Source organism: Lacerta agilis, chromosome 3 (assembly GCF_009819535.1).
Source record: "Lacerta agilis isolate rLacAgi1 chromosome 3, rLacAgi1.pri, whole genome shotgun sequence".
Classification (NCBI taxonomy): domain Eukaryota; kingdom Metazoa; phylum Chordata; class Lepidosauria; order Squamata; family Lacertidae; genus Lacerta; species Lacerta agilis.
Genome location: NC_046314.1, coordinates 57,326,415 through 57,342,496, shown reverse-complemented (window position 1 = coordinate 57,342,496; position 16,082 = coordinate 57,326,415). Strand labels below are relative to the sequence as shown.

General features: G+C 44.5%; 1 protein-coding gene across 4 annotated transcripts in view; it reads left to right on the top strand.

Moving 5' to 3' along the window:
• Positions 1–10,809, top strand: part of SGK1 (serum/glucocorticoid regulated kinase 1) — an 84,694-nt gene extending 73,885 nt beyond the window's left edge. For 2 of the 4 annotated variants that reach the window (XM_033143824.1, XM_033143826.1), the window contains 11 exons: positions 4,387–4,462; positions 5,248–5,323; positions 5,680–5,784; positions 6,193–6,276; positions 6,393–6,524; positions 6,893–7,005; positions 7,399–7,522; positions 7,931–8,026; positions 8,531–8,686; positions 8,807–8,896; positions 9,445–10,809. In XM_033143824.1, the coding sequence (XP_032999715.1) occupies positions 4,387–4,462; positions 5,248–5,323; positions 5,680–5,784; positions 6,193–6,276; positions 6,393–6,524; positions 6,893–7,005; positions 7,399–7,522; positions 7,931–8,026; positions 8,531–8,686; positions 8,807–8,896; positions 9,445–9,612 (1,220 nt within the window). In that variant the 3' untranslated portion in view covers positions 9,613–10,809. Of the gene's footprint in view, positions 1–1,657; positions 1,785–3,940; positions 4,188–4,386; positions 4,463–5,247; positions 5,324–5,679; positions 5,785–6,192; positions 6,277–6,392; positions 6,525–6,892; positions 7,006–7,398; positions 7,523–7,930; positions 8,027–8,530; positions 8,687–8,806; positions 8,897–9,444 lie in introns of those variants that run through there. The other 2 variants (XM_033143827.1, XM_033143825.1) reach the window with 2 other exon arrangements.
• Positions 10,810–16,082: the final 5,273 nt, after the last annotated feature.

Here is a 16,082-nt window from a genome sequence, read left to right as displayed (position 1 = left end):
ATGTTTTATTTAAAAAAATAAAAAAATAAACGGATTAGCCAAAATGCAACTTTTGCAATCTTGCGTCAGCAAAGTCAACTGGCAGCCCGTGGGAGTCGCACAGGCCCGAGGCGCTTCCGCCCAGCCCTTTTGTTGGGGTGTTATTTCTAGATCCGGCGTGGAAGAGCCCTACCCACCCACCGCGCTACCAACTCGCGCTTTCTGCTTGGGATTTTTGGGTTCTGCGAGCCATCCGCCCCAGCTTGCAGCGTTTGAAAGAGGACAGTCAGGAGAGACAGTGTTGTCGTAGGCGCGGGCGCGCAGAAAAACGTGCGCGAGCCGGAGGAGCTTGGAAGTGGGAAGGACGGAGGCGGGGCTTATGCAGAAAGTCCAGTAAAATCAAATCCGCTGAAAGCTCTTTTTGAGCAGCGTTCAGTGGATTCCAAGGATCCAGTCAGTATCAATCAATTTAGTATGTTCGACCGCCGAGAGTAATCCAGTCCAACCCCCTGCAGTACAACAATCTCAACACGTGGTTCCTCTTCCAGTTTGAAACGATATCTGACCCTGCTTAGCTTTAGCAAATGTGCTTGCAGTTTTATTGCTGCCCCAATTGCTGAACTGGTGGGTGGGCTTCCTCCCGAGTCATCCTGCCTGGATTGCACTTGCAGGCCTGTCCCGTTCGCTGAGGCTCTTGCATCGCAGATATTGCATTTAAGTGATAGGAAAAGAGAAAGGAGAATTAATATATTGCAGGGGAACGATGGGAAGGCTACTACTTAAAAAATGCTACTGCTAAATAAGCAGGCGAGCTCTTGATCAGAAGCTTGCCTCTGTCCCAGTGCCCAAAGGTGAAGGATGATATTATTATTATTATTATTATTATTATTATTATTATTATTATTATTATTATTATTATTATTATTATTTTCCGGGGGGGGTCCTGAATCGATTCGTGTTGCATTTTATCAGAATGTAACAACATTCGGGTCGGAAGGCGGTGCTCCTTTCTCGCCGCCGCGTGGGAGGTGGTCTCATCCCCAACCTCGCCGCTCGCTCTCCGCGCCCCGTTCCCCTCCCTGCAATGTGTTATGACTGCCGTCCGTTGCGTGACACCGCCGGTGCTTCAGGTCACCGGTGGGCGGGGTCCCGGCCAACTCCATTCATAAACATAAACACGCCCCACGTGTTCCGCAACGCTGCTGCGGAGAAAGGCATAAATAAATAAACGCACCATCCGGGCACAGAGTGTTCTCAAACAATTGTGCAAATTAAGAAAAAAAAATATTGCAGCCTGAGTCAGCTTTCCTGCCCCCCCCCCTCCTCTTACACTTCTCCCCGTTGCTTTTGCAAATGTGGAGATTTCCATCATCTCATTCCATGAGATGGCTTTTTTTTTTTTCGTTTTTAAACATTATTATTACACGCGCCCAATATTTTTAAGGCGCTTTCAGCAGTATCCCGGCCAATCGGTTTCTGGAGTCTCATCGGTCGCCTGGAAGGGGCGCTTGTTTGTGGGATTGAGGAAGCAGGGGTAGGAAACAAGAGTCGTCGTCCCCGCGAAGTCACTCCCTGCAAAAAGGCCATTGCTTATCGGCCTTCACCCCAGACGTCAGAAGTTCTCCTTTAGATCGAGCGGAGCGGTCCTCTCTGGGGGGCTCTCTCTCCGGTTCCCTTTGCTTCACATACTTGGAGTTGGGGGTGGGGAGGCTGCCATAAACTTAACATCTGCAGATGTGAGACTGAGAAAGAACCGCCGGTGTTGCAGGGAACGGAAAAGACCGGGGCTTCTGGCCAGGATCTGGGTAAGAAAGTCCTGCGCAGCGCAGGGGACCTTTACACCTCCTGCTTGCGCCTCTCTCCCTTCCTTGTGTTCGGGCTACTTGCAGGGTGAAGGGAGAGAGAATCTCTCTCCTCCCTGTTATGAGGCTCCGATGAGCTCGTGCTTGACTGACAGCCGCCCCCGGACGCCTCCCTTCGGCCCAGGATTCCTTTGGAGCCGCGTGGTTGGAGCCTCCAGGGCGCTTGCCAGGCAAGGCTGCCCCTGGACAGCCCCGACCCGCCGCGACACTCTCTGGCGATTAATAAATACCATCTGGTAAAAGCAGGAACCGTCCGTGTGACTCCAGCGGTTTCTGTTTCGCAGTCTGAACGACAGTGGAGTTGCTTTGAGGTGGTTTTATAAAGAAAAGGGCAAGGGAGGAAAGGGAGGGTGGAAACAGACAGAAGAAGTTCAGAGACTCCTCAAAAGCAGCCCTGTCTGCTTTCTGAGGCTCAGATCCCCAAGGCGTTTTTTTTCTCAAGAGTAGGAGAAGTTTCTGCCTGCCTTGATGGAGGAATCCAGAGGCACAGGACCTTCCGACCAAATGGGATTCCTGCTTTGCTCTCATTGCCTTAGATTAAGGAGATTTCTTCCTATGTAAGGTGTGCCATAAATAGCTAATGTTGGAGGGAATGCCGCCGGATTAATGTTAAGAAGGAGGGCAGGACTAAACGTCTAAGGATGCCCCGGCCTGCCTGGGAGTCACAGCTCTCGGGAAACCCCGGTGTGTGTGTGTGTGTGTGTGTGTGTGTGTGTGTGTGTGTGGATTAGCTGTGGTTGTCCACTGATTCACAGAACATTCTAAATATGTTCAAGGACACCCTTGGTTACTGCTTTATATAATAACTGTACGGATACTTTTTATATAAAAAAGTAAGTTCCCGAGGGCTAAGTAAGGTCGCGAAGGACATCCCTCTCGGTGTGGATTTAGCCATAATAGATTAAAAAGGGAAATTCCACGTCCAGGGGCTGTATGTACCTTCCGATTATCAGGATGGGAGGGGGGAACGATCTGGAGAGGGCTCTCCCAATCCCCCCGCCCTCGGCGCCTCTTGTGAGAGACAGGGATGAGTGTCGCAACGGAAATGCCTTTGTTCTTATCTCTGGAACTAATCGATCCTTGGATGAGGTCCATCTCGGACCTGGGGGTGTCTGAAAAGCCAAGGCTATCCTATCCCGCGGCGGGTCTCTCTGTGGAAGTGTAAAGAGTGGCAAAAACGGGACTTCCTTTGCGCGTTATGGTGGCCTTGAGGAACAAGGGCAGGTACATTTAAAGGACAAAAAATAGGCTGCTGGCCAAGCCTAACTTAGCACCTTCGAGGGTCATCGACCTCCTGTTAACTCACACAGGTGGACGAGTGCAGGGGGGGGGCCCACAAGGACGCAGCAAGTGCCCTGAGCGCCTTGGCAAGGCAAAGAGCGGAGTTCTAATTCTGCAGTGCAATAAATAAGTACATAAAAATAAGGCTGGCATCTGTCTTCAAATTACAGGTAGGTAGCCGTGTTGGTCTGCCGTAGTCGAAACAAAACAAAACAAAAATCCCTCCAGTAGCACCTTAGAGACCAACTAAGTTTGTTATTGGTATGAGCTTTCAATTCGTGTGCATGCACGGTTCTTCAGATACCTCTATCTATCTGAAGAAGTGTGCATGCACACGAAAGCTCATACCAATAACAAACTCAGTTGGTTTCTAAGGTGCTACTGGAAGGATTTTTTTTTTAAAAAAATTATCTCTCTCCAAGGTTTGTTTGCAACCCCAGAGCTTTGTTGTATTGTCTCCGCCCCCCCCCCAAAAAACTGCTGCCAATTAATCTCACTGCAATTTGCTGAGGGTGAAAAAGGATAAAGGGGGGGGCTGGTGCGTGGTAGCTGGCGGGCTTCTTCCTCTCCACCCGGCTTGCGAGACTCCTTTCTAACGTCAAGGGTGGGGAACATGTCGTGGGGAAGGGCGGGCCGGGCGCCAGGCCTGCATGTCTCCCGGCAGCTCCGGGCGCCTGGGGCGGGGGGAGAGCGAGACTCTTCCTCATTGTTCCCCTCTGGCTCCGCCCCTCCTTCCTCTCTGACTGCACTGTCGCCGAGGCCGCGCCTATATAAAGCCCCGGGGCGAGCGGCGGAGCGGCAGACGCGAGGTGACTCAACAGGGTGAAGGCTTTTGGCACTGCGCGCTTTACCCCCGCTGCTAATTCCCTAACTCGGAAGCAAAGCTAGCAGCTAGCTGCTTGGAAAGGCTCTCGCGCATCGACTCTATCCCTCGCGCAACTGCTTGGATTATTATTCCTCCCAACATTGAGAAACCTAGAAAGTCCGCAATGACGGTCAAAGCCGAAGCTTCGGGATCCACGCTAACTTACTCCAAGATGAGAGGGATGGTGGCAATACTGATCGGTGAGTGGGAACGACGAGGAGGGGGCTAGCAATAGAGGAGGGGGAAAGGAGCATAAACAGCGTGCGCCCTCCTGACTGTAAGCGTGTTGTAGAAGTGAGGCTCCTTTGTTGCATTCAAGGGATGGATTAAATAAAGGAAAGGAAAGAAGTTGGGGAATTAATCTGAAACAACCCCCTTCTCTCTTGTGATTGTTTGCAGCTTTCATGAAACAGAGACGAATGGGGCTGAATGACTTCATTCAAAAGATAGCCACCAACTCCTACGCATGCAAACAGTAAGTATTTTTTTGTGGGTTGTGCTTTTTTCTTACTCTCTTCTGCAGAAATTGCCTGGGAAATGCATGGAACTTTGTTCTAAAATTTAACAGAGAATGAGAAGTTATATAACTCCTTTCAGCGAGAGATTGTTGAAATTATATTTTTTGCAGTTTTTTTGTTAAATTAAAAAATGTTTACAATATCATGCATGCTTACTCAGATGTAAATTTCAGTAATTTCAGTGGGACTTACACTCCAAAGTATACTTACTAGAAAGTAACTTTAGGGACACCTGTGTGGTAGAAGCTGGTGTCATTAAAGCTGCAACCCTATATGCACTTGGGAATAAATCTTATTGGACTCACTTTTGAGTAGATACACCTTGTGCCAAAAAAAAGACCAGCAGTAGAGTAGATGCTGTAAAAAATTAGTAGGAAACAGAATATAATTTTCTAGATTTAAAAATATCACTAGTTCTGAATTAACTGCATTCAGCTAAGTTTTACTGTTTCGCTGAAGAATAGAAAACTGGAGAAAGGCACCTAGTTTAGATTTCCTGATCCCTCATTCCCTCCTCTGACCTTTAATTACAGAGGAAACTTAAGTCTCTTTGCTCAGAATGGTTTGTTCCTGTCTCCGGTTTCATCTTAGCCCTGAAACCTAGTAAGCCAGTTGTTTTTAGCAGCCTGCCAACCTGAAACTTTCCAGCTAGAATGTTACCATGCCCCCTGGTGGTGAAATGTTTTTTATGTTCCGTACCTTGTTCAGCTGTACTAATTATCCTGGTTTTAATCTCTTGCAGCCCTGAAGTTCAATCTATTTTGAAGATCTCCCAGCCTCAAGAGCCTGAACTTATGAATGCCAATCCTTCTCCTCCAGTAAGTAGCTTCTATTATGCACGGCCTATCCTGAGAAGACAGGACAGTAATAGCAACAGGTTTTAAACATAGATGTTCTATCCGTTGATAATCTGGCATGGGTTTTTCCATTCAGGACACATTGTAGTGATGCAACTTGGAAAGAAGTGTTTTGCAATAAAGATTTAGCATTTCCCTCTAGAGCAGAGAAAACTCCTATTTTTAAATTGGCATAATCTTTAAAGCATATTATTTCCCCCATAGAAGAATGCAATGCAATTTACTGTGTTTTTTAAAAAGTAATAATCTGCACCCAAATATTTCAGTACAAATGTTTGATTTTTTTTCTCTTGTCTATTTTTTTTTGTTCACTGCAGCCCAGTCCATCCCAGCAGATCAACCTTGGCCCTTCTTCTAACCCACATGCTAAACCATCAGATTTCCATTTCCTGAAGGTCATTGGAAAAGGCAGCTTTGGGAAGGTAAGCATACATATTCATTTGGTCAATAGGCCTGTAATATTTAGGGTATCAAACTACTTGAAGTGCCAGGGGGATTTAATAAGAAGCAAATTGGTGACTATGAAGGGGTGTGAGGTGGAGTATTCTTGAAAATCAAGGTTCCATTAAAATTTATGTAAGAAAATTGGCTATGTGGCTCATACAGCACAAGGGGAAATGAAGACTATATTGTCCCATCCCCTGGCTTAAGTCAGTGGCACCTACCCATTATGTTAATATGTGGTATTTTACTGCCAGCCCATTGAGTTGTGCAGGGTTACTCTATAGCTGGGCCTCATGATAGCAGAAAGGATGTAGCTGAGTTGTGACTTGATAGTTCCCTTGCATCATGATCATACCTAAACAAAGGGGTGTCTCGGTTTATTTCAGGTTCTTCTTGCAAGGCACAAGGCAGAAGAGCACTTCTATGCAGTAAAAGTCCTCCAGAAGAAAGCAATCCTGAAAAAGAAGGAGGTACGTAACTGAATTACACCCACTGCACGAGAAATGCCAATCGGCAAACTAATTATAATAGTCCTACTGTTCTGCTGCTCAGTTAATTAATGATTTCCCGCTCCCCTTCCTCTTAGGAGAAACACATAATGTCAGAACGCAACGTCCTACTGAAGAACGTGAAGCACCCTTTCCTGGTGGGACTCCACTTCTCCTTCCAGACTGCAGACAAGCTGTATTTTGTCCTAGACTACATCAATGGTGGAGAGGTAAGCAAAAAGTGTGTGCAGGACCATAAGGGATGTGTGTCCAAAGATACACAGGGCTTGATCGAAAGATCATTCAAACTCCTTAAACTCTTCCTTGCTGAAAACAAAGTCAGTCCTGCCCTGTGTACAAATAAGGCAGTGTTTTCTTCCTATTAAGTATGAAGAGGAGTTTTGGGGAGGAGTTACTAGATTCAGGGTCTCCTGCTTGCCAGCCTCTCATAGCAGGAAGCAGCCGGCAGATTACTAGGCCATTTCCTACCATTGTTCTCTCTAGCTATATATATATAGTGAGCTTAATTAAATGCATTGTTTTTAATGGTTTTGGGATCGCTAACAGGTTTCTCCCCCTCCTTCCTTGTCTCCTGCAGTTGTTCTACCATCTCCAGAGGGAACGTTGCTTCCTGGAGCCAAGAGCTCGTTTTTATGCTGCTGAAATCGCCAGTGCACTGGGTTATCTGCATTCACTGAATATAGTTTACCGGTAAGCAGGGCAGATGGTTTGCAAATGTGCATGCTTTCTGTGAAAACTGAGAAGTAGGCTGTAATATGTAATAAGGGGAAGTCAGGAACCTTGTGGAATGGGCTCCCAAGACACTGGCCCTGGGTACTGGAATCAGTGCAGCACAAAATTTTTAGATTCGCTTCTAGGTTATGGGTTAAAACCAGTAAATAGATGCTGCTAATGCACATAGACCAAATCCTGTTGGTAAATGACCTTTAAAAAGGGCTTGGGGGCTATCCATCAAACCCATTTGTTTTCAAAGGGACAACCCCCCCTTAAAAAAAATAAACCTGATAAAATCCCATTGCTTATAATAAACATAAGAGTTGAGAGCCATTGGCTCACCTGTGTATTTTCCTTCCTTTGCCCTAGGGACTTGAAGCCAGAGAACATTTTGCTGGATTCTCAAGGCCACATCGTCTTGACTGACTTTGGACTCTGCAAAGAGAACATAGAACACAATGGCACAACTTCCACATTTTGCGGCACTCCTGAGGTAGGTCTGGGTTCTGCTTTCTTTATCCACATGGCAGTGATGCATGTGCCCAAAGTGTGCAGAGGGAAGAGGAATTTCCCAGATGGGACAAAAGGACATGTTGTGTTGTTTAGGTGAAGTAGTCAAACAGGCTTTGGTTGATGAGCCCTGCTGACAAAGCTGCAGCGGGTGGGGGCGGGGGTGAAAGGCCAGAGCCTACAAATGCTAGGCTTTAAAGGCAGAAAGAAAAAGTTACCTAGGGACTCCTGCAGAACAAAGTTCTATAGATGCAAAGATTGGTGTGGTCATGTATCCACAAGTGCAGGCCCCACTCAGTCAGGTCACTAAGGTTATTTTTAAGTGGAGCATTTAAAAGAATGCAGGCTGGCTACTTTATTCTAATGTTTCCTGTCTTTTTGTTTTCTATAGTACCTTGCCCCCGAAGTCCTTCACAAGCAACCCTATGACCGGACTGTTGACTGGTGGTGCCTTGGGGCCGTTTTGTACGAGATGCTTTATGGACTGGTAAGCAAAAACAGCGAGCAACTGGCTAATTGCAAACACATACCAGTCATGTTTCCATCTGTAGTAGTTACCAGCATAAGAAAGAGCTGAATCTTGGTTCCACTGGATTGATAAATGTTGCGAACTTCAGTTGGAGCCAGTATTTTGCATGTGGATCTCTTACATGGTGCACATATTTGTGGCCATAGCTCAGAGATGGATCATCTGCTTTGCATGCAGAAGGTCTTGGGTTCAGTCCCTGGCTGGGAATTATTCCCTACTTGAGAAACCCTGGAGAGCCATGTAGCCAATACTGACTTAGATGGACCATTGGTCTGACCCAATATAAGCAGTTGCCTTATGCTCCTTGGGTGGGTGGGACATGAGAAGGAGAAAGATCGAGTTACAGGTGTCATAGCCATTCCAGTGCCTCAAGATGGGTATCAAATTAAGTGTATTGTGATACAGACAGTACAGTAAGTTAGACTCTTGGGACTAAAAATCTGTTTCTCCCCCTCTCTCCAGCCCCCTTTCTATAGCAGAAACACAGCAGAAATGTATGACAACATCTTGAACAAACCTCTGCAGCTGAAGCCAAATATTACCAACTCTGCAAGACACCTTTTGGAAGGTCTTCTACAAAAGGACAGGACCAAGAGGCTGGGTGCAAAGGAGGACTTTGTAAGTATAATCCTGCGAGTTGTGAGGGGTGGGTGGGGGAGTTTCGGAAGTTGGCTAGACGATACCAGTCTTTTCCAATTACTCTTGCCTGAACTGATCTGATTTCCATTTCCTCAACAGATGGAGATTAAAAACCACATCTTCTTCTCCCTAATTAACTGGGATGATCTCATTAATAAGAAGATTACACCCCCTTTCAACCCAAATGTGGTAAGTGTCGTCTTCTAATTATGGGAGAGACTTTTCTATTTATACTGGGGTACCCAGGGGTTGAAGTTAAAAATAATGACAGGCTAGTTTTTAGCAGGTTCCAGTGTGTTATCAGTGTGAAGCAATTGGGCAGGTGTCTTAATTTCTAAATGCCACCTTGAGTTTATACATAAGTGGACGGAATTGCCTCATGCAGTTCAGGTATGAGGTGAGGCAATCGGGTCAGGTGAACTCTATGAGCTTGGAGGTGCATGTTGACCTGTGAGACCACTGTAGCCAATCTAGATCAGTCTCCAGTCCAACACACACACACACACACACACACACACACACACACACACACCCTATTAGATTTCTAGTTTTGGTTTGAAACTAGTTCGGGGTGTGTGTGATCCAGGTTTGTTTTTTGTAATTGCCTTCCCATGAAGTGCCTAGATTGGTTTTGCTTTAAAAAAACAGCAATAAAAAGTAGGCCCCAATTAAGCAAAGATTTGAACATTTCTTCCCAGTCTGACATTAACAACAGAACCCTCCTTGTTTTCTCACAGAGTGGCCCCAATGACCTGCGGCACTTTGACCCTGAGTTTACAGATGAGCCTGTCCCGAACTCCATTGGCCAGTCTTCAGACAGCATCCTCATCACTGCCAGCGTCAAGGAAGCTGCTGAAGCATTTCTGGGCTTCTCCTATGCCCCTCCCATGGATTCTTTCTTGTGAATTTCTATTATAGTGATCTGTTTGTACTTTTTCTTCATTTAATAATGACCCTTCTGTTGGCCTTCTGTGTAAGCTGCCAGTTTGTCCGGTCACCTTCAAAAAGGAGAGGGATTTTTTTCTTTTGCACATCTTCTCACTGTGTGGCAGCTTTGCAGCCTTAATTTCAACTGCGTTTTTTATTTTATTTTTCTGGAAGCTTTTGTTGTCGTTCCTGCCGTTCATTTGGAAGAGCACATTCTAACTACTTTTAAATGAACTTGCAAAACATTTCAACTTCCAGTTCTTCCCACCCACCAAAGTGGTGCTATCGCCTTTAGAAGGAAAGAAGGAAGAATCTACTGCTGCCATAGACTGCCATAGATTGTAAGCTTAAGAACAACATGCTGTGTGCACCCCCCTTTCCCCCTCCCCCCTTTTTTGAGAGACTGTTCTGAAAAGCCTAGCTTGAAGATCTTTCTGGATATGATGGGGATGATTTTACGAAAACGTGCCTTTCCCCCCCTGAGATCTTGTGAGCTCCAAAGCTTTTCCTGTCACAAGAGTGTTTCCTGATTTACACGTGTGTTTCTTTTGTGTGTATGTGCGAGTTTGCTATGAGGACAATGGTGTCAGTGTGGTATGCACATTTTTCAGATGGACTTTGTTCAGAAGCATCAGTGCGACACTTGCAGGACACTACAATGGGGGGCATTGTTCGTTCCTTCCATATTTGGAAGACAATAAATTAATATGTGTAGATAGATTATTTTTTTAAAGGAAAAAAATGTAAAAATTAATAATGTTGGGCTTCAATGACTAGTACCCATAATGCTTGAAAGAAAGCATTGCTGCTATGGAAAAATATATAAATATATAAATATTTCTATTTTTAGAATGGGTTTCTAGGGACCAAAATGCCCCAGCTGCAGTCTATCAAAGCTGTTGGTTTATTTCATTATCATTTTTTTTGGTTCATCTGTAAAACTGGGCATTATTTATGGTTTGTATTTTTTTCATTCCTGGTTGTACGTATTTGTAAAAAGACTTGTACAGTTGGTTGCAATAGTAGATGTATATTTAAAAAGGAAAAAAACCTTTAAAGGCTTATAATGTGTACCACTATTATAATGTAATTTACAGGGTTATTATACAATATGTATAATTTTTGTGACCAAACCCATTGGTTTGCAGTAAAATCTTGGACAATATTTCTATAAATGCTGTCAGTTCTTCCTTTTATAAGATCAAGACATCATTTGCTCTGAACCACCTTTTCATTAGCATTTTCCTTCACAAGACAAGAAATGTGTATGTTTTTAAACACCCAAGGGTCAAAAGCTACTATAGAAAGAGGAGTCTTTTCAGTATTGTACAGTCAGGTTATTTGATAAAATGCTTGCCAGTGAGAAAATCAATGACATAAGAAAAGTGCTGCTGGATCAGGCCAAAGGCATCATGCAGTTCAGTTTTCACAGTGGCCAACCAGATGCTGGTGAGAAACCTCTCAAGAAGTCCAGCATGCCCACCAACCCAGCTAAGTCTTGGTAATAGGCTAGTGAAAACTCCTATCACAGAAACCTGCTCTGCGCAGAATTTGCTGACGCTATCACAACCATCCGACCTCCTTTGGCCTGGCACTTTTTTTTGATTGCCAGCTGTCAAATCAATTTAGTGGGTAGGCATTCTCAGGCTGCCAGTAGCACATGCATGCTGGGAACAGCAGACTAAAGGAGTGATTTCCAGAGAAGTATCTAGAAGCTTGCGTAGATGCTGTGCAAAATCAAAACCCCACTAGTGTGTTCCCTGGTGGTTGAACCCACTTGTTCATGTTACTGCAGTAACAGTATTCTTACTACGAGTACGAATCTGGAAGTTGGAGCTGGAATCATGAGACACAGCGCCTCCTGTGTCTAAAGCAGTTTGCTCCTCACCTGTCGCCCCACACAGTGCTAAATGCGCCTGTTGCATCATGTATTTAGATTAGCAAAAGGACCCTGTGATTCAAACAACTGAGTCATCTCACATCTCTGCTAGAGGGGAAGGTGTGCACAACTTCCTGCTCACCTTCCACCCACTGATCTGAGAGAAAATGGACATCCTATAGCAAGGAACCTTGCTTTGAATGTGTGCCTGTGCTTCTACAATGGGTGGTATCCAACTCCAAGTAGCCCCCCTGAAATTAATGGATGTGACTAAGCTCAGCCTATTAATTTCAATGTGCCTACTAAGTTTGACTCATAGCTGAGTACCACCTAATATTTAAGGGCAATCTCTGCTTTAAAAAAAAAAACACCTCTCTATGGGGGCTAGGGGGCTGGGATGATTTGCAGAGCAGATGTGGAAAATGCCAAATCTTTAATTCCTTTTTCTTTGCTTGTTCACAAAAGGCACATTTCACTCCATTGCAGAGTGGTTGGTCAAATGTGCATCCTCTTATTACCTGGGCATGAAATGAACAGCAGATGTGGAGAATATTCAATCCCCACTCCTGGCTCTTGGGAGGCTTCAAAGTATCACCACATACGACACGGGAGATGGGAGCAAGCCAAGTCCCCACTCCCCTTTGGGAAAGGATCATAGCTCAGTGACAGAGCATGTGCTTTGCACAAGTTCCCAAATTCAGTTCCCAGCATCCTCAGTTAAAAAGATAGCGCAGGGCTGGGGGAAGAACAACTGGAATCTAGGAAAGATGCTACCGCTCTCTGAAAGCAAGCCTGAGCTATGGTGTTAGTATACAGTAACTGCCTCCTGTGTCCTTATAGGAAGGCAGCTTCTGTTTTCTCTCAGATCACCAACCTCCTCATCCTTTGAACATCTCACTGAGCTTCTTTTCAACCTTATTTTTCAGCCAGAAGATCTAGAAACTTGCTCCCCCCTCCCCCCCCCCCCGACAAACTGAGCCACACCAGATTACTCACCTGGCACCAAATATGATGCTGTGACTGCAGGAATTCAGAATACACACGGCTCTGCTTCTCTTGTATATATTCATGGCTTGCAAATGCTTATATGAAATGAAATTAATTTGCCACAGAGGGAAGAGCTAATGTGGCCACCAGCCATGCCTCACAGCTCAGCTGTGAGAGGTGGCTGATAGCCAATTTACGGTCTTGCTTTGAAGCCAAATTATTTCCATAGCAGCAAATGGCCTTGTTTTGCACTTGCATGCCTGATGTAAGAGGAATGTAGTGGACTTGTTATATGCAATGATTCTGTTGACCATATCAGCAATAAAGGCCTTGTTTTATCACTACAGTATAGGTGCAATACAGTTTTACACTAGGGTGAAAAGTACATGCACAAGCGGCTGTGCTAATTGCCAGCATGGATAAATAAACCATCAAGGCTCTGTCTCGTTTACTGGAAGAGGGCTTGTCTGTGCTTGTCAAAAACATGGTTCCCCAATCCCCTGGGTTGGCCTTCCGAGGGGAATTGATAAAGCAGAATTTCAGAGCCTGGAAAAGCACATAGAGCTGAAAGAGGAAGTGAGAAAGAGGAGTGACTCTTCCAATTTCCTCCCTCAGCTCTATTTACTTTTAAAGGGAGAAAAAGTTAATCACCCTCCCCACTTCATGACCAAGGAGACTTAGAGGCTTCATGGGCATCAGAGGAAGGCTTGAGAGTGCCATGGTGCCCACAGTGCCATACTGGCAAGCCCTGTATTCACCAAGTAGAAATGTTCTAGGAATCACAAACTGCATTCCATAATTTTTATGGTCTGAAGATTGCAGTGCACATATATTTATTACTCTGCTTCTTTTGCGTACATTCAAGCGCCAGTTAAATGATCACAGACTGTACTTTTTGCATTCCATTGCCATTTAACTCCAGTGTTTACTCCCCCCCCCCACCCTTACACTCATGTGTATATATGCCTGCCAACTGCAGCTTACACTTCATGCATTTGATGAAGTGGGTCTTAATGCACTAAAGCTTATCCCACATTAAATTTATCAGCCTTTAAGATGTTACAAGGCTCCTTTATTTGCTGCAAGAGAACTAACACAGTTATCTTTCTGGAATTTTTCCATCAATACAATGACCTCTGTAGGCCTCTTTTGGCCTCTGTAGCAAACAGTAGCAAGTGACAGGACAATGTTACCTGTTAGCATTAGTGCCGAGAGACCAAAGAAGACTCAGAACACCCAGTTAACACTTGCCAGAGTTTTATTAGAGTCATGCTCTCTATAGAAAACTTTGGACTACTAGCAGAATTTTCTACTGAACTATTTTGTCGTTAAAGTGAAATTTAGATGAATGATGCCACCATGTGGGCTGGAAAAGACATGCAGTCCAGGTTCTTACTCAGTGATAGAATAAATCAGTTTGCATATTTTAATTACAGCAATAATTCAAATAGTTGTTGTTGTTATTATTACTAATATTTACTTACTTACTTACTTACTTACTTACTTACTTACTTACTTACTTACTTACTTACTTGATTTGTATGCTGGCCTTCACCCAAAGATCCCAGAGTGGTTCCCAACAGAAAAAATATAAAATGAGACCACAAAATAAATACACAATAAAGCAAAAACAAATTAATAACCCCCCCCAACACATTAAAAAAACCATAGAATGTTAATTGGCTGAATGCTAGATTGAAGAAAAATGGTTTCACTTGGCACCTAAAGATATGTAATGAAGGTGCCAGGCAAATCTCCCTGGGAAGAGCATTCCACAGGAAAAGCCCTGTTCTTGTGTTGACACACAAAGAAGGGCTTCAGACAATGGTTGCAGGGTCTGGGTCAGTTCATATGGCTAAATATTGTGAAAGCTAAATTAGTAATACAAAGCTTTGAAATAAGTCCATAAAGGTACAAAATCTATGCAGATACAGAAAGTGAGATGTTGTTCATTTATAAGAAAGGAAAAGGCTGTGAGATAATCTCAGAATACTCATGTGATGGCTTATTTGGCTATTAGAAAAAAAAAACTGACATTGACAGCAATTTCTTTTACTGAACTCAAAATCTTGAAAACCTGGTGAAAAAGGAAGTCACTATATCACAATTAACGTGTGTCCTCAATAATTTCTGTATACCCAGAGACCATAGCTGTCAACCTGTTCCCTTTTTTTGCGGGAAATTCCCTTATTATAGCATTGGGAAACAGCAGGGAGGGTTGACAGCTATGTATATAACAGTGGGGAACAGCAGGGAGGTTGACAGCTATGCCAGAAACCTCATTGGGTTAAATGGAACTTACTTCCACATAGGTCTACAGCCCTAGACATTCCACTGGAAGGTGAGAGTAAAATGCAGCCTTTGCATCTATTGGCACAGCCTCCTATAGAAGGAGAACACCTGACACTAACCGGTGCCTGTTATGCCCTCTTGGTACAATGCTTTCAGCCATCCTTCCTAAATACAGACTGCATTGCAGGTTTAACTGCTCTGCTTATCTTCTCAGTACATCTAGTCACTTTTTCAATGGCATGAGACCATTTGTGAAGTGCTTTATAGCAGAAAAGATGACAGTTCTGGTATTAAAAAGAGTATTCATCACCTTCTGAATGCCAGTCAACACACAATCTCCAGATAACTTCAAGCTCTCCGAAAAGTCTGTTTCAATTTATTGTCAAAGCCTCTTATGTTTAGCAATCATTAACAGATGCCACTGAGCAATATAACCATCTACCTGCCTGCCTTCTCCTCTGCAGATTGTACCTTGTGTCTGATGAATGCAATGAATGGGAGACAGATTGAACCCAACAGAACCCTCAAAGAAGCTCAAAGAGCCCTTTGTCAGTCGGGATGGAAGGAGCCGGAGGCCGAAGTATTTGAAGCAAGGCGGTCAGTAGACCCGATCTTTATTGAAGTACAGTGGTACCTCAGGTTACAGACACTTCAGGTTACAGACGCTTCAGGTTACAGACTCCACTAACCCAGAAATAGTACCTCAGGTTAAGAACTTTGCTTCAGGATGAGAACAGAAATCGCACAGCAGTGGCACAGCGGCAGCGGGAGGCCCCATTAGCTAAAGTGGTACCTCAGGTTAAGAACAGTTTCAGGTTAAGAACAGACCTCGGGAACGAATTAAGTTCTTAACCTGAGGTACCACTGTACTGTTGCAACAGCGTTCCCCCTCCCCTCCTGTGTCTGTGATAGGCAGGTGAGAGAACCCAGAACAAAAGATAGGCCATGCTTTTATATCCTTTGGTGGCGGTCTTACATTTCCCATGCCTACCACCTTTGTGCCAAGCCTACATCATGTACATGTAAGAAAGGTATGTCATGGGTTACCTGGGCCTTTGCGGATGGGTGGTGGCGTTAGCTGGAGTGCAGGGAGATTGTTCCCTCTGGGCATGTCAAAAGGTAAGTATAATCTGGTGACCGAGTGAACACATTGAGTGCTGACCCTTTCTTTTCCCAAGTGCATGGAAGAAAGGATGACTGGTGACTGATATTTAACCATAGAGTTTCAAGATTTCACAGTTGCAGCAGATAGTCCATGAGTGATCGGATACAGAGTAGGCCTTCATCCTC